The 24188-nt window shown below is 38.4% G+C and overlaps 1 protein-coding gene across 1 annotated transcript; it reads right to left on the bottom strand.

The window, feature by feature from the left end:
* Nucleotides 1–6056: 6056 nt before the first annotated feature.
* LOC137025323 (polymeric immunoglobulin receptor-like) lies at nt 6057–23185 on the bottom strand. Its single transcript, XM_067393322.1, has 5 exons — nt 23054–23185; nt 15864–15938; nt 14667–14748; nt 6634–6948; nt 6057–6403 (listed from the first exon to the last, which is right to left on the bottom strand). The coding sequence occupies exons 1-5, from the start codon at nt 23183–23185 to the stop codon at nt 6057–6059; spliced, it is 951 nt and encodes a 316-aa protein (XP_067249423.1).
* Nucleotides 23186–24188: the final 1003 nt, after the last annotated feature.

Here is a 24188-nt window from a genome sequence, read left to right on the forward strand (position 1 = left end):
GTGTCATTACACTGTATTCAGCACAAACTAGGCTACCATAATATGTGAGGAACATGTATGTACATGTTTGTATTTTTGAAGGAATAATGTTTATGTGTGGTTATTGAAAAAACAAAAAACTTAAGTCACTGAAATAAGGCCAAAAAAAAAGTATATTAAATCTGTGTTCACAAGACTTCTGGGTATTGGAGGTTGTAGACTAGAGTTTTTGCTTCAGAATTATGTAAAAATTATGCTGCCTACTCCTTCATATAAAACAATATATTGATTTAGTTTTTGTAAGACACTTTTTGTCAAGAAACACAGTATGCATGGAGGCATGAATGATCATGAATAATGGATCATTTACACCTGAGAAGACAAAATAATCACATAATAATGACCCGAAATGACTTGCATATTAATGAGGCCTTTCAGTCAGGTAGGCTGTGAAAAAAAAACCTCTGTAATAATGTCTCAGCTCATCATAAACAGCAATACTGTGAAATATTATTATTTAAAATAATGGTATTCTATTATATTCTTTAAAATATAATGTATTTCTGTGATGCAAAGTGTCTGAACAATTATGTTACCTCTATGGCATTTCATATAGGCTTTTAGCTTAAAAGCATGCACATTTGGAGAAATATTGATGGATTCTTATATATTTATGTCAATTTTCTATACTGAGGAGTAATATTTATTCAATATTTATTGTCATCACTATGAGTGCTGGATACTGTGTTTTCAATTCAGACTTGCAGCCGGAGGGCGCTCTGTACACCTTTAGGCCACAAATTCATATAAAGAAGAACAGGAACCAGGAACTAATGGCATGTCTTCTAGAGATCACTAACCATGGCTTTAACATCCAAACAAACACTTTTCAAGACAATAAATACACGATTGAGACAATGCATACAAGTATTGCCTCAGAATTTGCGTCTGAATAGCGCTGGCTCCGTGGGCGTGGCCGCATTAGCGGATAATGAGCTGAATCACGGACTTCTGACATGGCTCTCTTTTCATACAGATTACATAAACACAGAATGTTTGTTTTCGATTTGACTTGCATGATTAAAAACCTGACATTTCAACGTTTCTTTAGACATAAGTGTCATTTTTTTGTCATTAGTATTCATAAGTTACAGTTCATTTTCTGAGAACTATCAGATTGGACTTCGTTCAGAGGGAGACGAGAGATCACGCATCATGTTAGTTTTCTTTATTTTACAAAAAGCACAACATTGTGTTTTTACTCTGAGTGTACACAAATAAAAGAAGACATTCTATAGTTTCAATTGATATATTACTTATGTCTCTATGACAAGAAATGATGGAGTATTTTAAGTCTGTTTTGCTGCAATGTGAAAAAATCCTGCAAAACGCGCCGACGAGTTTTCAGACCTCAGGGAGTTAAGAGGCAAATGCAGTGACTCATGTTTATTGTATAAGTCTTTTTGTTTGTTTGTTTTATATATTTTTTCCCTTTACATTTTGGTTTACCTCAGTTGCATTAGCATTTATATATATTTTTTTGTAACCGTATTCTGTGGAAATAAACCCACAAGCTTTTGCAGTAGCCTGCTGCCTCTGTGATCTCTTTTTCTTCACTTGTCACATCTATCACAATCCCCAACACTATTGAATTCCGCTCTTTGTCGGCGGAGTGCCGTTGGAATCAAGAAGCGCAGTGAGACATGTTTTTACATGGACTGTCTGATTATATCAAGGATGAAATCTAATCACTGGAGTTGCCCACATCGCTTGATGGATTAATAGATCTGGCTATTTGGGTGGATACAAGATTGCAACAAAGAGATCAATGAGATCAACTGCCGAGTTCTGACAGTTAATCCACTTTACCATCCTCCGATCACCTCCTGCGACACGGACGTCTCTGGTTTCGAACCATAACCCATGCAAATGGGCAGATCTCGCCTTTCACTGGAGGAGAAACGCAGGCGCCATAATGAGGGTCTCTGCCTGCATTGTGGAGCGGCTGGTCACATCGCAGCAGTGTGTCCCGTAAAAGCCAGGGCCCATCAGTAGATAAGAGGTTACTGACGGGTGGGGTCACATTAACTAAATCCTCTCTTGCTGCTACCCTCCTGTCTGTCAAGTTGCTGTGCTCCTCGGCCACCTATGACTTTCAGGCTTTAATTGACTTTGGTGCTGAGTGTAATTTTCTAGACTCTGATCTCGCAAATAGACTTAAACTTCCTGTGGTTGCTCTCCCACAGCCCATTGCTGTTCATGCTCTCAATGGCTTATCTCTTCCTTCCATCACTCACACAACAAGTCCAGTAAGACTCATCACTTCTGGTAATCACACTGAAAGCATTCATTTTTTATCTGACACTCCTGTTACTCCAGTTGTCTTGGGGCATCTGTGGCTTGAGCTCCATAATCCTCATATAAATTGGAGTCAGAATTCTATTCTCTCTTGGAGTGAGAGTTGTCATGCTTCGTGTTTGTTGTCTGCTTGCCCTTCTGTGTCCCGTTCTGTGTTTCAGGGTGAGCATATGGACCTGTCAAACGTGCCAAGTGAGTACCTCGACCTGAAGAGAGTGTTCAGTAAGTCTCGAGCTGCTTCTCTACCTCCGCATCTTCTCTATGACTGTGCAATAGATTTATTACCAGGTATGTCTCTGCCTAAGGGCAAACTTTATTTGCTTTTCGTCCCGGAGAGGGGAGCCATGGAGAAATATATTTCTGATTCTCTAGCAGCCAGGATCATTTGCCCTTCTTCTTCGCCGGCAGGTGCGGGGTTTTTTTCATGAAAAAGAAGGACGAGTCTCTTCGTACCTGTATTGACTATCGAGGGCTGAACAACATCACGGTGAAGAATACATATCCTTTACCATTGATGTCTTCTGCCTTTGAACGTCTGCAGGGGGCTTCTTTTTTCACGAAATTGGACCTCTGCAATGCATATCATTTGGTTCGCATAAGGGAGGGGGATGAATGGAAGACTGCATTTAATACCCCCAGGGGGCACTTTGAATATTGCGTTCTTCCTTTTGGGCTTTCCAACGCTCCCGCAGTGTTCCAGGCATTCGTCAATGACGTGTTGAGAGACATGCTAGATCAGTTCATTTATGTCTACCTGGATGACATACAGATATTTTCTCACTCTCTCCAGGAACATGTTCAGCATGTCAGGCGGGTGCTTCAGAGGCTGTTCGAGAATAGTCTTTATGTCAAGGCGGAGAAATGCATTTTCCATGCACAGTTTGTTCCTTTTTTGGGTTACATTGTGTCGGTCGAGGGGATGTGCATGAATCCGCACAAGATTCAGGCTGTGGTTGATTGGCCAACTCCAGACTCCCGCAAGGCCCTGCAGAGGTTTCTGGGCTTTGCCAATTTTTACCGGCATTTCATTCGCAATTTCAGCCAGCTAGCTGCCCCTTTGACTGCCTTAACCTCCACCAAGAATCCGTTCAGGTGGTCCAGCGCAGAGTAAGCTGTGTTTGCCAAACTGAAAAGCTGCTTTTTTGCGTCTGAATAGCGCTGGCTCCGTGGGCGTGGCCGCATTAGCGGATAATGAGCTGAATCACGGACTTCTGACATGGCTCTCTTTTCATACAGATTACATAAACACAGAATGTTTGTTTTCGATTTGACTTGCATGATTTAAAACCTGACATTTCAACGTTTCTTTAGACATAAGTGTCATTTTTTTGTCATTAGTATTCATAAGTTACAGTTCATTTTCTGAGAATTATCAGATTGGACTTCGTTCAGAGGGAGACGAGAGATCACGCATCATGTTAGTTTTCTTTATTTTACAAAAAGCACAACATTGCGTTTTTACTCTGAGTGTACACAAATAAAAGAAGACATTCTATAGTTTCAATTGATATATTACTTATGTCTCTATGACAAGAAATGACGGAGTATTTTAAGTCTGTTTTGCTGCAATGTGAAAAAAATCCTGCAAAACGCGCCGGCGAGTTTTCAGACCTCAGGGAGTTAAGAGGCAAATGCAGTGACTCATGTTTATTGTATAAGTCTTTTTGTTTGAAATGCAATGCATATCATTTGGTTCGCATAAGGGAGGGGGATGAATGGAAGACTGCATTTAATACCCCCAGGGGGCACTTTGAATATTGCGTTCTTCCTTTTGGGCTTTCCAACGCTCCCGCAGTGTTCCAGGCATTCGTCAATGACGTGTTGAGAGACATGCTAGATCAGTTCATTTATGTCTACCTGGATGACATACTGATATTTTCTCACTCTCTCCAGGAACATTTTTTTCAGCTCCCATCCTTGTTGCCCCTGATCCCTCCCGGCAGTTTGTGGTGGAGGTTGACGCGTCAGAGGTGGGGGTTGGTGCCATCCTATCCCAGCGTTCTTCCTTGGATGACAAGGTGCATCCCTGCGCGTATTTTTCTCACCGTTTGTCTCCCGCTGAACGTAACTACGATATTGGTATTAGAGAGCTGCTGGCAGTCAAGCTTGCCTTGGAGGAATGGCATCATTGGCTAGAAGGTATGGGGGTTCCTTTTGTTGTCTGGACTGATCATAAAAATCTTGAGTACATCAAGTCCACTAAAAGATTGAACTCTAGGCAGGCCCGGTGGGCTTTATTTTTCGGTCGTTTCGATTTTTCTATTTCTTATCGCCTGGGCTCCAAGAAGATCAAGCTCGATGTGTTATCCCCTATTTTCTGTATGCACTGCCTTTATCTGGCTGGCGTTTCTATGGAGTGTTGTCAGATTATTGTTGTTCATGTCCTGTCCTGGTTCTCTGCAGTCCTCCTAGTTCCTGCATCTCTACGCCTGGAAACTGTTCTCTTCTGGATCGCTTGGACTGGTTATTTTCTTGCCTGAACTAGAGACTATGCACTGCTGGATTATACTGCACCTGCTACAGTTCTGCTATTGTCTCATTGCAGTGGTTTAAATAAAGACTGTTCACTTGCATTTGGATCTTGTGTTTCTGTTTCATGACACTGAGGAAAACACCATGTCTCAAACGCATAAAACAGCACAAAATATATGCTGTTTCCTATGGTGGATAGATTTGATCCATGATCGACCACTAGGGCTGTTTAAGAAAAGCATGCACGTGCAGTTATCTTGACTAGGTTAAACTGCATCAAATTAGCGGGACTGTGTGAACTTCAATTACCTTTTATGAAACTGCTTTAGCCACAACTTATTTTTTAAGCTCATTCAAGTCAGGTGTTTGGGGTATAATCACCACTTTCATAGGGGCTGTTTACACAACAATGTTTTCAACTAAAAATGAAAAACTTATGCATTTTGGCCATTAATTTACATGACAACAGTGTTTTGCAAACTTTTGCATTTTTAACGAGAAGAATATCAAAGTGCATTAAACTGTAAAAATAAGGCGATAGGCATGTGCATTTGGCAAAAAACAAGTAACCAATAGTTTTTAAACCAGAACATTGCTAGGGCCCATTAGGCAGTCATTTACAACATACTCTAAGAATGTGTTTATGTACCTTTGCATATCTAGAAGATAAAGCCAGAAATGGCAGAATCAGTGCTAAGGGAAACACTGCCACTAGAATCAAGAGATCTGTGGAGAAACATACAGGGCTGTTGACATGTTCATTGGAAAAATACATTATTGTAATCATCATTGTTGAATAATGAGAAGCAAACCAAGCCTTTGACTTACACTGAGATGTGTCGTGTGGTTGTTGAGGTGGTGGAAGTTCTTGTGTTTGGTGTGAAGGTTGAAGTGTTGATAAACTGATGGATGTATGGATGTGTGGTTTCTCTGTCCCGATAATAACTGTATGGATGTGTGGTTTCTCTGTCCCGAGAGTAACTGTATGGATGTGTGGTTTCTCTGTCCCGAGAGTAACTGTATGGATGTGTGGTTTCTCTGTCCCGAGAGTAACTGTATGGATGTGTGGTTTCTCTTTATGGGTGTGTGGTTTTTCTGTCCCGAGAGTAACTGTATGGATGTGTGGTTTCTCTGTCCCGAGAGTAACTGTCAATGATAATATAACAATGCAAACAGCATGTCATCCTACAAGTTTACCTCATTCCTCTAAATATTTAGATTCTTCATAAAATCAGTAGTAATGATGATCAAAGTAACATCAACAGAACAAAACTACCTTCAACATAAAGTCTGTAGGAGACTTTTTGAGACGAGACAGAACAATAATAGTCTCCTTCGTCCTCTGCGGTCAGTGCTGATATGTATAGAGAGAGATTTCCTGGAGATGTTTGATTCAACAGTTTGACTCTGTTCTTGTGCCTCTCAATCTTTTCATTTGGGTAAATTTCCTTATAAGCTTTTTCTACAATATACATCCATTGTATCTGTTCAGGTTTAGTCAGTAGTTCAGAGCATGAGCAGGGCAGAACCACAGACTCTCCTGCATATCCTGTCACCGCAATCGTTACCTCTGTGTTCTGAACCAAATTACAGCCTAAAAATATTTATACAGGAAAAAAAGCCATGAATGAGCCACATTGTTGTGAGAACAAAAGTGAAACTCAAAGGTCAGTGAATGTAGAATTTAAAGTCTGTCACTGGTTCTCCAAATTTCTTTTTTCATTTTCAAATAATAATTTTGTAAAAAGAACAATTGAATGTCTATTCCTGAGATATCAATCATGTCTAACAAGAGCGATTCAGATTTCTAGAAGCATCACTTACCCTTCACTGTTAAACGAATGGTTATAGTAATTTTATCGTGTTCAGTCTTACACTCATAGAACCCTTGATCTTCCTGTCTGAGCTCAGAAATGAGAAGAGACAGATTTTGTGGAGAACTTTCATTAAACAGCACACGTCTGCCGCTGTACTCCTCATCCTCAAATACTGGAATCCATTGTTTACCATTGCCATAAAACAGCCATGTGAATGTGTTGACTGTAGACTGAGGATGAGCGCAGGAGCAGGGCAGCACCACTGATCCACCTGTGTATCCTGTTATGCGTGTTGTCTGCTGCTCATCTGGAAGAATACAGCCTGCAAACAAGAGAGCTTGTCAAAAAATTACAAATGGGCTTTACTGGAATATATGTGACCTGATCCAGCAAAATGAGTCACAGTGACCCAAATTTCAAAATTGAGATTTTGGTATCAATGGAAAGATGAGACAATAAGCTTTAAAATGATATCATAGTCAAGATATACCCATTTTAATTATGGTCGTCTGCCCTCTTTTTCCAATTGAAAACCTGAGAAAATCGCTTTTAAAGTTTTTTGCCCGTTTTTTTGTTGATATCTTTCAAAATCCATTGCATTTAAAGGGATAAATTTTAAATTTATTTTACAGCTTAATTTGACCAAAGACATTTATATATATATATATATATATATATATATATATATATATATATATATATATATATATATATATATATATATATATATATAAAAATGCTAAACCAGGCTGAAGCTCAAATTATTTGAAATTATTTATTTGAATTAACCCTTTAAGACCTGAAGGCTTTTTTAGAGTTTTTATTCAAACCTTAGCAACTTTTAATGAACACAAAAAGATAATGTTGCTCAAATCATTCAGTTTTATTATTATTTATTTATTTTTCTTCCATTTGTGTACACAAATACAATTTTTAGTTTCTGTAGCTATGCATTATTTCACTAGTTAAGAAAAGAAGCAGCCCTCCTGATTTCATCCTTTAGGAATTCAAAGACTATTTCAGTTTGAATATCTGCAATTGACAAATTAATTCAATGTTCTGCACATGTGAATAGACAGATAATGAAAATCTATTCAAAAAACTACAAAACACAAATTTCTTAAAAGATGCTTTGTTATACTTAAATTGTTTTAGATATGTTTTAAACTGATGTTTTAAATAACTACAACTACATCACACTGATCTCACAACAGTTCCTCATAAATTAAAAAATAATCAAAAGTCTGAACTTACCAGTACTAAATTGAATCATAAAGAAGAAAAGATATAAATGGTCCATCATGACTGGTTCTCACTCACTAATGGCACGACTCTGTTTTGTGTGGGCTCTGTCATTTTTTTTTTTTTTTTTTAAGTTCCTGTTAGCTCTTACTTTCCTGTTTCATGATACATCTCTGTATTTTTTCCATATTTAAGCAAATAATCAAACAGAACTATACTGGTATTACTATATATTATTTAAATAAATCATCAAATGAGTCATAAATCATAAACATTTTAGACCGTTTTATGTTTATATACTGCATGACTTTGTAAGACTTGATTTTCCTGCTAAGACAAAAACTGAGATCAAGTGCCCTGCAATAAAGCAAAACTCATCTGCTCAGCAGAGCGTGACCAACTTATAGGTAGATATTTGCCCTGCATCCAATGTTTATGGTCAGAACTGATGAGTTTGTGTCCGAGAAAAGCATTCAGTCAGCCAAAGTGACTTTTCTAAAGTGATATCGGGACCGCAGTGAACGAATAATTGAAGAGATAAGGTAATCAGAATAATCAAATGCATAACCAATGATTAATTTCTAATTTGAACACCATCTAAGAGTAATTATTTGAAATTGGAGTCAGATTAAACCAGCAGCTAAAGTAAAATTGAAACTAAATTCTAGAAATTAAGTGAATTTTACAGGGGCGCTGAAAATACATACACGCATTAAACCTTCGCCCAGGCCGTCGGATTCCGTTTTTGGGGTGATGGGGAGTTTCCTACAGCTTATTTATTTATAGTTATAGGTCATTGTTGGCCTCATGTCTGAAGTAATTAAATGAGTCTGGAGGCAGGAAAGAGTAAAAATAAAATAAGCCACAGACCTTCAGAAGAAAGAAGAAGAGAAGCTCTGAAGACGAGACAGATGCTCACTCATTGAGGGCACACAGATGACCATGGTTATTTCTCCAGGTTCTCATTAAAATATTTCTGACTTGCCCCTGTTTTTTTATTTATTATACTCTGTTTTATGACCTCATCTTTGCAATGTTTGTCATGCAAAAAGCCTGAGAGAAGCAGATCAGTATCTCTTGCGAATCTCATATCTTTATATATTCTTACATTTGTGAGGTCATTTTGCACATGAAACCAGACGCCTTCACACACACAAATACACACAGTTGCTTCCTTTAAACATCTATTTAGAGATGGTATGACATAGACCTCATGTTAATTATAATAGATTCATCCTTACATCAACTATAATACAATATATTGTTACTCTCGAGAATATTTCCATTAGTCAATAAATACATAGATCTCCATCAATAATCAGATTCTTTGTGGTGAAATACCCTGTCAAGTCCACTTGGTAGTCCACTTACGGTCGAATGGAATGCACCTTTACAAAATGTGCAGTGTCCTTAGGCCAGGTCAAGATAATAGATGTAGCCTACCTGGAAAATTCAAAGCACTGTTTATTTCATTAAATAGAAAGGGATTGTGTTTCCCCCTCTGCTGTCAGTGCCGGTCAATGCTGTCAGTTTCACATTTTTTATTTATTTTTTTATTCAGTATTATGCCTTTTTTAATCAGTTTAAATCAGTGTGAATCGCTTAATGGCCTAACATGTAACAAATAAATGCATGCAAATTAATTTGTGGATCCACAGTACACTAACAATATCTGTACAGGTTTATATAATTAGTTTTCAAGATATGTGATCTCTGAAATTCTTATATAGATCATTAATAGTAGCGGCTGAAGTGTTCATGTAGTACTACTCCTTTATGCCTGTCGCTACATTTGCCACAAATAAGCCTCCGAAATGAACTAATCCAGATGAAAAATTTGCTACCACATACAGTGGGTACGGAAAGTATTCAGACCCCCTTAAATTTTTCACTCTTTGTTATATTGCAGCCATTTGCTAAAATCATTTAAGTTCATTTTTTTCCTCATTAATGTACACACAGCACCCCATATTGACAGAAAAACACAGAATTGTTGACATTTTTGCAGATTTATTAAAAAAGAAAAACTGAAATATCACATGGTCCTAAGTATTCAGACCCTTTTCTCAGTATTTAGTAGAAGCACCCTTTTGATCTAATACAGCCATGAGTCTTTTTGGGAAAGATGCAACAAGTTTTTCACACCTGGTTTTGGGGATCCTCTGCCATTCCTCCTTGCAGATCCTCTCCAGTTCTGTCAGGTTGGATGGTAAACGTTGGTGGACAGCCATTTTTAGGTCTCTCCAGAGATGCTCAATTGGGTTTAAGTCAGGGCTCTGGCTGGGCCATTCAAGAACAGTCACGGAGTTGTTGTGAAGCCACTCCTTCGTTATTTTAGCTGTGTGCTTAGGGTCATTGTCTTGTTGGAAGGTAAACCTTCGGCCCAGTCTGAGGTCCTGAGCACTCTGGAGAAGGTTTCCATCCAGGATATCCCTGTACTTGGCCGCATTCATCTTTCCCTTGATTGTCGTCCTGTCCCTGCAGCTGAAAAACACCCCCACAGCATGATGCTGCCACCACCATGCTTCACTGTTGGGACTGTATTGGACAGGTGATGAGCAGTGCCTGGTTTTCTCCACACATACCGCTTAGAATTAAGGCCAAAAAGTTCTATCTTGGTCTCATCAGACCAGAGAATCTTATTTCTCACCATCTTGGAATCCTTCAGGTGTTTTTTTTAGCAAACTCCATGCGGGCTTTCATGTGTCTTGCACTGAGGAGAGGCTTCCGTCGGGCCACTCTGCCATAAAGCCCCGGCTGGTGGAGGGCTGCAGTGATGGTTGACTTTCTACAACATTCTCCCATCTCCCGACTGCATCTCTGGGTTCTTCTTTACCTCTCTCACCAAGGCTCTTCTCCCCCGATAGCTCAGTTTGGCCGGACGGCCAGCTCTAGGAAGGGTTCTGGTCGTCCCAAACATCTTCCATTTAAGGATTATGGAGGCCACTGTGCTCTTAGGAACCTTAAGTGCAGCAGAAATTTTTTTGTAACCTTGGCCAGATCTGTGCCTTGCCACAATTCTGTCTCTGAGCTCTTCAGGCAGTTCCTTTGACCTCATGATTCTCATTTGCTCTGACATGCACTGTGAGCTGTAGGGTCTTATATAGACAGGTGTGTGGCTTTCCTAATCAAGTCCAATCAGTATAATCAAACACAGCTGGACTCAAATGAAGGTGTAGAACCATCTCAATGACGATCAGAAGAAATGGACAGCACCTGAATTAAATATATGAGTGTCACAGCAAAGGGTCTGAATATTTAGGACCATGTGATATTTCAGTTTTTCTTTTTTAATAAATCTGCAATGTCAACAATTCTGTGATTTTCTGTCAATATGGGGTGCTGTGTGTACATTAATGAGGAAAAAAAATGAACTTAAATGATTTTAGCAAATGGGGTCTGAATACTTTCCGTACCCACTGTACTTCAGAGTATTACTGGCATAATAGTGACTGTATGATTCACTTCTTGAATCTAGATTTTAGCCTTCTGTAGGACAGTTTCTGTGCAGTCAATTATACAAGTAGTGTTTAAACAAAGCCTGTTGCAGAGTGGCCTTCATTATTTCACGGGGTAGCCATGGAATAAAATTCTTGGTATGCTTGTACAAAACATTTATCCAAAATTTCACTGTTTTGCTGATTTGACTATGTGACCTTTCAAAGCATTTTGCCATGTCAGCAGTGATAAAGTTCTGTCTAAGTTTCATCAGTGTCATCAGAATTTGGTATACAAAATCTTGCATGCAGCCTCAGGGACACAACCAGGTTGAATCAGGCAGGTTCTGGTGAATTATCTGATCAAGCCTCATTAGGTAACCCACCTCCCTAAAAAACACCCTTAAACATTTACCTTTATTTCTATTGTTGCAATTTGAGTAATAGAGTAAGAGCCATTTATGTTCTTTCAAATAATCCCTTTATTTCAAAATTCTTGGACACAAATTCTACTAAAAGCAATGGCCATATAGTATCTTTCTGGACCTAGCATCTGTAAACTTGCTGTAAGAAAAAAAAAATTGCCATTAACCATAACAATAGGGAACAATGGAAAAGATAACGAACAAAGTTTTCTAGTGTATGTGTAACGTAGCGGGACTGAGGCAGAGATCCATATGCAAGCTTTTATTTACAGTGAGCATAGTCGTACAGGCTGGGTCGATCAGGGGCAAACAGGAACAGTAAGGAACAGGCAGAAACGTAGTCAGGGTACAGGCAGTAGATCGAGGCAGGCGGATATCATTCACAGAACAGCATACAAGGCAAGAGTCAGGACAGGCAGCAACGGGTCAATAAACAGGAACAGGCAGGGTCAATAAACAGGAACAGGCCAGATCAAACACAGACAGGCAGACAGGAAACAAGGAAACGCTCAGAAATGACACACTGTGTAATCAAGACTTTGCAAACTGGTGGTGTGAGTGTGAGTCCTTTATAGTCCTGATAATGAGCTGCAGCTGGGTGTGGTGATCAGTGTGGTGTGCTAGGGTGGATGTGGCAACAGGTGATAGGTGGAGTGAGTGCATGTGATTGACAGGGGGGATGATGGGAAATGTAGTCCGGAACTGACAGGATTCGTGACAGTGTGTGAGTGAGTCATTTGCAGAGAAAGGCATATTTGCAATGAGGTGTGCATGTGACGCAAGGAAAAGACTCAAGGATGGAGGAATTTAATCAAGTGAAATGATATCCACACTCCCTTTAGCGTCACTTCAAAGAGTCATCAGCTGCACTCAAGGAATCTACCCATATGTTGTTAAAGTTTGGTTATTTAAAAAAAATATATATATATATATATAATATATTAATAAAACATGATGCCCCGTAGTAATATGTGAGATGTAAAGTGTATTTAAACTGTAAAAATAAAGCATACATTTAAATTATTGTGACAGATATGAAGGGGGATAATAATATATATGTGCATCAGGTTTCTCAAAGAGAAAGACTTCTGCAAAGGATACACCTGTGTATCCTCGCTCATGACTTCCAGGAAGCCTCCTCACTCCTCGATCCTCGCCTCCTCGCGGTGCAATTAGAGAATTGAGATATCCTTCAAAATGGCTAAGCTCGATCGGTTTCCGGGTCATAGGATATTGAGAAGCACCCTGAGGTGTCGAAGCCGTTGTTGCTGGTACATAGGGCAATGCTGCTGGAGCTAAAGGAGTTACTGGTGGGCAAAGGGGTGCTTTGCTCCAGCCATAGCCTCGAGTGCACAGGCATGGTGCTCAGCTGACTCTGTCCTGCTCAAAACATTGGACGGCATGATTAAAATACTTTATTTTCCCTTTCCTACCAGCGCTGCTTTTGCAGATGTTTCTCCTTTCCAAAAGATACTTCTGTTGGTGAGCTTTCCATTTGGAGCATAATATTTGCCACGACTTCTGGAAGCCCTTCACCCTCATATCTGCTTTGAGGTCTTAATTGTGGCATTTCTTAGTTGTTTATAATCCAGTATTCTAATAATTATTTTCTCTTTAAGTGACCTGTAAATGCTAAAAAATATTCCATTGCAGTTTTGCAAAATATTCCTTGTATTGAATCAATCACAAGCATGGTTTTTGAGAGAAAAACAGATCATAAGCAAGGATAAGGGTTGCATATATGGGAGCATGTAACAGAGGTGAGTGTAGTGAGAACCCAAGTGCAGTTTAATATTCCAAACATGAAAAAAATACATAAAGACATGGCTTGGCATGGCTTGACTTAGACACTCACCAAACAGTAGTGATGGCCGATTTCGAAACACTGCTTCATGAAGCTCCGAAGCTTCATGAATCTTTTGTTTCAAATCAGTGATTCGGAGCTTGTATCAAACTGCTAAAGTCACATGATTTTAGTAAACGAGGCTTCGTTACGTCATCACTGTTTCAAAACAGTTCGAAATTTCAATGGTTCACCGATAGAGGGCAATGATAAAGTGAGCCCATGAATCATGCAGATTCACTGAGAACTATTGAACAAGTGTCTAGGGCTTTACCCTATGGTTTTGCCTGATCTCCAATCAGTTTTATACATATGTAGATGTTTTAATTATACATTATAATAATTAAAATTAATAATGGTAGTTATTAACAGGGGCGGAGCCAGACATTGTAAACATCCAGGGCTTAGCCCAAATCTATATTTGTCCAAAGACATTTTAATTTTCTATTAACAGCTTTACTGACATGAAAGGAGCTTTTTTGTCGTATTCTTGTTCAGAAAATGTACATTATTTGACACTGTAATTTGTAAAACTATGTTTGGTGTACCTCCTCTAGGGGAGAAAATTTTGTACATTTTAAGGTTAAATGCATCAATCTGGTGCACTCTGGAAACTCAAAATTAAGAGCTACAACCCATGTACAGTGTGAAAATTGAACAAAGAAACAGCATTGACTTGTACCTGGACATTAAAAAGGGTTCAAACATCTTTTTTTTTTTTTTTTTTTTTTTTAACAATACTTTTGTACTCATTTCTTTTTAAAAGATAAATCCTTGAGCTTTTATTTTGATCACCAGATCACCAGCTGATCGCGTGTGCAAATGCCCTCACTTCTCTTTAAAACACGCAGCACAGACAGACTATATATATACTTAATCACTGTCTTTCGCTGTTTTATAAAGGCACAAAGCCATATCACGGTTTCGATTTTAGCTCGTTGGCAAACGTAGTATGTTTTAAATTTTCAGTTCATTATGAAACGGTGGCGGCAGCAGAGGGTCATTAATGGGAAACACTGAATGAATGTATAGCTGATAAATGTGCTAAAGTTGTCATATCGGTTGTTATATAACAAAAACCCTTCAACCGGACCGAAAGAGAGTCTCGAGGCCTGCCGCTGCTCTGAGTGAGTGACAGGAGGCGTGTCTGTGTTCAGCTGCGGCGTGTGAACGCGCTGTCGGAGAGAAGAGAGAAAAAGCGCTAACGTTACCGGTGCATGGACGGATACTGTAGAAAAGCGGTATTGAACTGCTTAACGTATTTTTATAGAGAGATATGTTTAGAAAAATTATATAGTTTATTTTTAAGGTCTATTTTTACAGGCTGTATGCAGTAGCCTATATGCAAAGCCAAAGCGCAACGAAATAAAGCAACTTCGGGGGTTTACACAGGCTGTTGTCCAGTTTCATATTTGCTCAGTGACAGTCATTACATTCGGGGCTTGACTCAAAACATTCGGGGCTGAAGCCCCGGCAAAATCGGCTGGCGCCGCCCCTGGTTATTAATCTCTTATTGGCCTGTTTAGCTTGAGCCATGGAACAAAGAAACATGCCTTTAAAATTGATAAAAGAACACATATTATACAGACACTCTATATTTAATCTTATTAGATGATTAGTTAATTCCATTTAATTGATTTTACTTTCAATAAAACATTTGCAATACATTTGTTAAAGGGTATTTTAATGCATGTTTGGCCTGAGTTTTGTTGCATTTACACTGTTCTGACCACTAGGGGTCACCGTGGAGACGGGTGTCAGATTGTTTCGAAGCCTCGAATCATTACGCACATTTGCTTCATCTGTTTCAGTGTTTCACGAAGCCTCGATCTGCCCATCACTACCAAACAGCAGGTTACACCTAGGACAAAGCTAAACAAGAGTACAATGAAACATGAGGGCTGTTTATACAAATGACAAACAAGGAACACCTGTGTGTCACAGGCCTGCCAGGCTCATCCATCAGCCAATCACAGCACACTCCCTCACCAGAGTTCTAACCACACACACCTGATCCTCATCATCAACCAATCACCACCAGATACTTAAGCACAGCACTCAGTTCACTTTCCGGTCTTGTTGATGATACTAGGACAACTATGCTGATGCGCCTGATCATTGTGAATACTTACCCATTCCACTCCAGCGTGCTTCCCAGTCTTCATGCTTCGTATCTGTGTGTCTATCTACCATCTCTGTGAGTCTATTCCACCACTTCGCTTCCTGCCATCCATGAGTCATTCACCTGCAAGAGAAAGGGCAGTATTGTTACTTCTGTTCTATTACTCACCTGCTCATCCGTATATCCTTGCTGTTTGTGAATAAACACTATCATACCTGCAAACCTATCCTTCTGTCTGTGACACTGTGAACAATCAAGACAATGAACCAATGACAGAACTGAGAAGCCACATTATAAATCAACCAATGAGAACATAACACATGAGACAAGGGAAGCAAATGACATGATGACATGAGGAGCAGGCAATCACATAACAGGGAGCACATGACAAACACAAACAAAGCAATGAAAAAAAGTAAACCTGAAAAATAAACCATGAACATAAATAATAATAACACCAAAACAAGATGTGACAGAGCATAGATAAGAGAGAAGTTTGGGCAAGGTGGCGTCCAATGCTATTTCTTTGAGATCTTCTCTCCAGATTAGTGAGTTTGTTTTACTGCAGGATGATCTTGTGTTCTGTCTTCAGGAAAACCAGCCTTACAGCTCAAAAGCCTTGACCAGCTCAAAAGCAATCAAGAACTGCAGACAAAGAATATACTTATTTCATACATTGTTTCATATGTTTTATACTGATTTGCGATGTTATCATTACGCACTGGCCTGCAGCACTCGTGGCACATACAGCTGTTACCATAAAGTCTCTCTCTGCGCTGGTCATCCTGGCCGCCTGCCTTTTCCCCCTGATGCCAATGATGGTTTGTGGCTTTTAGACGCTGTGGCACCCTGTTTCATCTATATTCCACAGGCGTGTGAGATCTGTCTTAGGTTCCACAGCTCTTCCTCATATGCACCAAAGAACGAATTAACCTTTCACCTGTTGAACCCCACAGCCTGAGAAAGGCTAATGGCCTGTGGAGTCCACACACAAATTCTAGTGGGCCATAAAGCCAATCTTTGCCTGTCATTTTCTGTTCCCAGTTAAAATTGTTTTTTTTTGTTTTGTTTTGTTTTTTTCCCATTCCACTGCCCACATCTCTTTTTATTTCAGCACAATAATGCATTTCTGAGTGAACAGCCACTTAAGACTAGCGATGTGTTCTACGTTTATAGAGCGTTTGCAAATATTTTTATTTCAAAATCGTGATTTCTCGATTTAAAAATAATAACAGAGGCAAAGCATTAAATTCTAATTAATTGAAAAAATTGCCCTATAGTAAATACATGGTTAAAGTAATCTTGTGGTAGATAAAGACTCCTGGTCTAAATGACAGAATTTTCATGGCAAGGTGAACTAACCCTTTAAGTTGGAAAGGCCATAAATACAACATGAAGTTTGATGACAACCCTCGGGACTTTAGGACTTCACTGCAACCAAAAGACTAGGAGAAAAAGAGAACAGAAGAAACATGGAACATTAGATCATTCGCTTAACTCAAGATATAACATTTAGGTGTCACCACCATCCTGCCTATTAACATGATAGAGGGAAAACCTCACTGAGCTCTGACATGTAAACTGCAAAGTTCGTATGACCGAATATGCTCAAGTTCACTGCTACAGTCTGTGATATCAGCTTGAATTCTCGGAGACCAGAGCATGACCCAGCAGAGATAACCATATCTGTACTGTATTCAATTCCATCAGCTGTCACAGAGGAAGCAATCAGCTCTAGTGTTATTTGATGAAATACCTGCTGAATATAATCAAGAAATTATGTAACCAGTGCAGTTTTAACTTTGTCTATTTCAATTGGGGGTCAGAAAAATGAGCTATAGTCCAGATATTATGCCATAATTCTCTGATGTTGGACAGCCAGTGTGAGGGCTACATTTATGAAGGTTTGACATTCACAAGTTACTTAAAAAATAAATAAATAAATAAATAAATAAATAAAATAAAAATAAATAAAAATTGTGTTTACCCTCAAAACTCATTGTCCAAACATCAGACAGTGGGCCAAAGGCTTTTATCAGCTGGGGGGAAATTTCCCATGAACTGTCTCCTTCTGTGACATCATCCCCAATTAAAATTCGAAGAAGTATAAGCAATGTCCAATTTTCATGGGCATTGCCTCCAATTGTTCCTTTGGTGGCAAAAGCCATTGGAATTGGCTGAGGTCTGTTGGTTTTGTCATAGAAAAGGTAAACAAAGGTCTTTACTGCATGATTCACTGATTCCAGAGATGTATTTCTTTTCAATCATCTCAGCGATAGAGTTCAACTGGCATAATGCCCTCTAGTAGATCATGTAAAGCATCTGGTGGGTAGCCAGTGACAGCATGAAAATGTTGCAAAGTATCACTAAGTGGACAGCTTCCTCTCACTCTATACAGCTTCCTCAAAGAAGGATCTGCTTTACCTCCTCCACATGCCTGTCATGAGTGTCTTTAGTGCTGAACCTCATTTCTTGTTGCCATGCAAAAACGGCAGAATCTCTCCGCAGTAAAACCCTCAAGGAATCCTGCCATAGGTAATATTACAATGTTATCCAAAATCCACCAATAAAATAAAGGTCTCTGGCAATAACAAAAAGTGACAATCATCCTGGAAGGTAGATCAGATAGATATGGCTATTAAATAAGTAAATCACATTGTAGCTAATTATTGGTGCGAGTGTGAAGATGGAATGTAATTTCACAATTTACGCAACATCACTGATTAACCCATGATTAATACTTTACGAAATACTGCATTTTACAAGTCAAAATATCAAATAAGTTGATTTCGCAATCATACCTTGAGAAAATTATGAAAATATTGTTAATTAATGGCGATGCTGACAAAGTTTGCCTGCGAAAAATAACCCTCATGTTCAAACCTGTAGCTGCCATGTTCTTTCTTGCACAGAAAAAACAATCAAATATGTTTATATCTCACAGGTAAAGTAAGAAATAAGTTGACATTTCAATAATCATACTATCATAGAATCATGAAGAAAATGGCATTAATTAATGGCAAGGTTGGCAAAGTTTGACAATCACTAATTGGTCTCAGAAGATGTTCTTTCTCAAAGAATTACATGATTACGCTAAGATTACGTTTATTACCTAAAATGTTGTTCTAGTATTACAAATCAAATAAAGAACCATTTGATACCTCAATTACCAAACCATCAATAAAATATTGTTAATTAATGGCAAAGTTTAATTAACAGGGAAATATTGTAATTATGGCTCTGTTATCTTTTATTATAGTAACGTACCGCTATATGAGTGTACACGCTATATTTCATACACGCTATATTTCATCAGTTCTTGACAAACCTCTCAACACTGCTTACTCTGATGCACAGGCTTTTGAAGGATGTTGATAATTCACCTGATAAACTTTCTGAACTTTTGACTGGTTCATCTCTTATGATCATGCTAATGTAGTTTACAAACAGTGATTAAAAAAAATAAAAAAGACGCTTTAAATCAAATAATTTTTTTATGGCACCAAAATCTTTTTACTTTACAGTAGGTTTCCGAAACGCTAATATTGTTGTGTATGTAATATGCAAAAGAATAGCTAATATATTATGTTGTATGTTTTATTAAGAATATGTTAAGAAAAGACAACACTTTTTTTGTTTAAATGCTTTTTAAAAAAAAGTGGTTTATTAAGAAAGACACCAAACATACTCCAGTTACAACAGAAAGTGTGCAGAGTAGAGAGGGAAAAAACTGTATTAGAAAGAGCTTTGCTAAAGATAGAGGAGAGGCAAGCATTCCATATTACCTTCGGATGATATGTTGCAGATAAGTCAGAGAAGACAGCAAAGGAGAAGGGTGAGCGGGGAGTTCAGGGAGGAGTTATAGACCACAATATCAGCAAGCATGGCTTCGTTTCAGATAAACATTACAATTATATCAAACAGAAACAAAGCACAAACATTTGCTGGACCATCCGCAACAGCAGCACATTGAAAAGTTATTTATTTACCTCCAACTCTCGTTGCAGAATACACAATCCACAGTCTCCCCAACCATTTCCTCCTCCATATTCTTCTTTTCTTTTTCTTGTTTTCGCTGCAAATCAGCGCACAGGCAATTCGTATTGCAAGCTTCTTGCGGGCTACCGTTTTTAATAATAATATTATTATTATTATTATTATTATTATTAACTCCGGTCTTGCATGCGTGATATCGCGTTGTTTCCTTGTCACATCTCGCGTGTGTTTGGTTGTGAAACGTAGTTTGCGTGCCAGACAGAGTTGTCGGCGATTGTAAAGTCATGCAGTGTGAAACCTTCTATCACCGATCCATCGTGCAGTATGAACACAGCAGCGACTGAATGCTGGCCAAGATAGTCATGCAGTGTGAAATGAACAGTGACCCGACTACTTTGAAAATCGTGCAGTCTGAACTCGGCTTTAGCTGCACCAGAGAAGTCTTATAGCCATCTCCATTTGAACCACTAGCGGGCATCATCCAGTAGGCTGAAATGTCACAGTTACCTAAGATATAAATAAAATTGAACTAAATATAAAATTAATAATAACTATAACATAATCCCAGATTAGTCCAAACAACATCAGCAATAGCAACAAAAAGTAACAGCAAGTAAAAAAACAAACTGTCATGACTAAAGGTGCTGCAGTAATGTAAAATATGTTTAAAGTAGTGACACAGGTGTGTTTGTTACATACCTTTGTGCAAACTATGGTTTTCTGGTCATTTGTACAGAAAATCTGCAGGTCCTGCACCCATCCATTTGTAAACTGTAGGTGGGCCTTGAGAGATTTTCTTAATTGCTTAAAAGTGTAAGCGATTATACCACAAACAAGACGCATTGGGGAATGTTACCTGTGGAAGCTTGTTGAGATCACCAGACCACTCTTTGTGTTTGTACAGATTTAACCCTGTTGATTTCCTCAAAGTACTGCTCCTTTGCTTCCTGGTTGTGCTTTTCTCTAGATGGTATCTTGCACTTTGATCTTCATTTGGTCCATTGTTGTTTTTTATTGTCACCATGTCCTAATGTCCTGAGTTGAAGTGTGTCCCTAAAGCCATCTGTTTCCTATACAGTGATAATTTACATACAGAAAGCAATCAACTATCGTTCTCTTTATAATATAGAAGTGCTATTGTCAGAGAACTCTATTAAATGTTCATGTTTTATATATATATAAAATCACAAATCTTAATATCGATAAATTGACCAACACATTAATTATCTTATTATAAACTCCACAGGTGTTAAAGGTGCCCTCGAATGAAAAATTGAATTTATCTTGGCATAGTTAAATAACAAGAGTTCAGTACATGGAAATGACATACAGTGAGTCTCAAACACCATTGTTTCCTCCTTCTTATATAAATCTCATTTGTTTAAAAGACCTCTGAAGAACAGGCAAATCTCAACATAACACCGACTGTTACGTAACAGTCAGGGTGTACGCCCCAATATTTGCATATGCCAGCCCATGTTCCCAACAATATGAAAGGCATTACACAAGGGCAGCCAGTAACGTCTGGATCTGCACAGGTGAATCAACAGACTAGGTAAGCAAGCAAGAACAATAGCGAAACATGGCAGATGGAGCAATAATAACTGACATGATCCATGATAACATGATATTTTTTGTGATATTTGTAAACTGTCTTTCTAAATGTTTCGTTAGCATGTTGCTAATGTACTGTTAAATGTGGTTAAAGTTACCATCGTTTCTTACTGTATTCACGGAGACAAGAGCCGTCGCTATTTTCATTATTAAACACTTGCAGTCTGTATAATTCATAAACACAACTTCATTCTTTATAAATCTCTCCAACAGTGTAGCATTAGCCGTTAGCCACGGAGCACAGCCTCAAATTCATTCAGAATCAACGTAAACAATATAACAGCATACAATACTCACATAATCCGACGCATGCATGACGAACACTTTGTAAAGATCCATTTGAGGGTTATATTAGCTGTGTAAACTTTGTTTATGCACTGTTCAAGGCAAGGCAATTAAAGGGCCAGTAGCCCTGAATCGGCTCATTTATAATGATGCCCCAAAATAGGCAGTTAAAAAAATGTAAAAAAAAAAAAAAAAAAATGGGGTAAAAAAAATCTATGGGGTAATTTGAGCTGAAACTTCACAGACACATTCAGGGGACACCTTAGACTTATATTACATCTTTTTAAAAAAAGTTCTAGGGCACCTTTAAATTTCACTCTTTTCTGGTGTATATATGAGTCCCACCAGTGTCCATGTAACACTTTCAAAAGTGAGTGAAATATTTTACACTGATTGTGCAACAATGCAGATTTAATTATTTATTACTATTATATTATTATATAATTATTATATTATTACTATTTATTATTTATTAACCATTCAAGGTTTATGTTTAAACTGAAAGGGATAAATGTCAACTTTAAAAAAAAACAAAAATCTTTCTTTTTGTAGTTTTATTTTGTTATTTGGTTAACGGATGCTAAAAATTAATGTAAAACTGAAGAAAATTTGTTTCTGTTCAAAAATGTTATATCCACAATAAAATATAATGCTAAATCAGAACACTCTTAATTTGCTTAAGTCTACAAATGTTATTATTTGTGATGTAGATGTGATTAAACTGTTTTATGGACGTTCAGATCCGGCTGGACCGATTTCGGACCTTTTTAGAACTTTTGTCAAGTAAACCTCCAGACATAATTGATTGCCTTTCACAATGTTACACAATGGCTGTGTGATTATTTTATATGCAGGGTATTTATGTTGTGCTTTTCACTGTATGTATCCATTTAAAGAGGCTGTACATTTAACATGTATATTCAATGGGTCAGTGTCTGGAAAAGTGGGAGAATAATATTGTAATGGAGGAGTGATGACAGGCCTATGAATTTCCATTCACCATTCTTCAAACATTATGGGAGTAAAAACATCAGACCATCGACAATAACATTTTAGAAAACCAAGAACGCTGTATACATTCTTACATCAAGATACATTTACTGGCAAAGCAAAATGACTGAAGATATTCCACTAAAATTATAATAGTTTCACATGATTATATATACTTATTTCATCTGACAAAGTGGAATTACAACTCTGTCTGGCATCCTTCTGTCTCTGGAGACAATGGAGTATCTGCGCCCAAGTCAGTCTGTTGTGGAATTGCAGTGCCTGCTGTGACTGAACAGTCCAATACGAGAGCGGCAGAGTCTGTTGCAACTGCTACAGGTGAAGCCTGTGACTGTTTCTGTGGGCATCGGCTCTGCTCTTTGCTGTCTACGCTGCCTTTTCTCCTCCCACTGTTCCTCTCTCTTTCACTCGCTCAGCTTTATGCTGGTCCTTATGGCGAGCCACCAGCTGACATGGTTTGCGGTGGCAGCTTCCAAGTCTGTGGGATTCAGGCTTCCGGCTTTCAGGTCACGCTTGCAGATGTCTTTATACCAGAGCGCTGGTCTGCCTGTTGGTCTAGTGCCAGAGGTGAGCTCACCATACATGATGTCCTTAGGAATCCAGCCATCCTGCATTCAGCAGACACGGCCGAGCCAGCGTAGGCGTCTTTGTGAGAGGAGGGCGTGCATGCTGAATGTTTTTGCCTGAGCCAGCACTTCAGTGTTTAGGACACGGTTCTGCCAGGTGATGCCCAGGATCCTCCTCAGGCAGTGCAGATGGAAAGAGTTAAGTCTGCGTTCTTGCCAGGTATACATAGTCCACGTCTCACTGCCGTAAAGAAGAGTGCTGAGGACACTGGCCTGGTACACTTTCATCTTAGTGTTGATGGTGAGCATACGGTTATACCCCACTCTCTTGGTCAGGCGGGCCATCGCTATTGATGCCTTGCTGATCCTGGTATTCAGCTGGTTGTCCAGAGAGAGGTTGCTGGAGATAGCGGAACTGAGATATGTAAAGTCCTCCACTACCTCGAGGGTGTAATCACCATTGGAGATGCAGGGAATGCTGCTGACATCCTGGCTCATGACGTTTGTTTATTTTTATTATTTTTTATTTATTTGTTGGATTTTGGTGTTTTCTTTCTCTCTTTAAACAAGTGTTTTTATTTGTTATTATGTTTATGGACATTAAGGAATAAAATTCTGTTAAATTCAAGCATTTTTTTTTTATTTTTGTGTTTCTTTGTGTAATTGATGGTTTCCTTTGCTATCTGGGTTGTTCATTTTTGTTTTGGCAGTTTTAAGAAAACTGTCTGGTGCCCGAAGTTTTGAAAAAGAAATTATTTATTCAAGTTAAGGCAAGACGCCACGTTACACATTAGTAAACTCTAAATTAGCATAATAAAACAATCGCTACTGAATCTCCTACATAACGTTAATATTGCACAAAAAAAACATTATATAACACTTAATTTTAACATTTACTCTCCATTTTAAGTGCTATGGGCAAAGCATTCTGGGAAATAGAAGTCCTAGCCCAGTTTCAGTTAAACTTAAGTTTGTCTAAATTAAAAGAAATTAGTTCATTAAATTCAAAATAATGAAACAG

Source organism: Chanodichthys erythropterus, chromosome 8 (genome assembly GCF_024489055.1).
Source record: "Chanodichthys erythropterus isolate Z2021 chromosome 8, ASM2448905v1, whole genome shotgun sequence".
NCBI lineage: Eukaryota > Metazoa > Chordata > Actinopteri > Cypriniformes > Xenocyprididae > Chanodichthys > Chanodichthys erythropterus.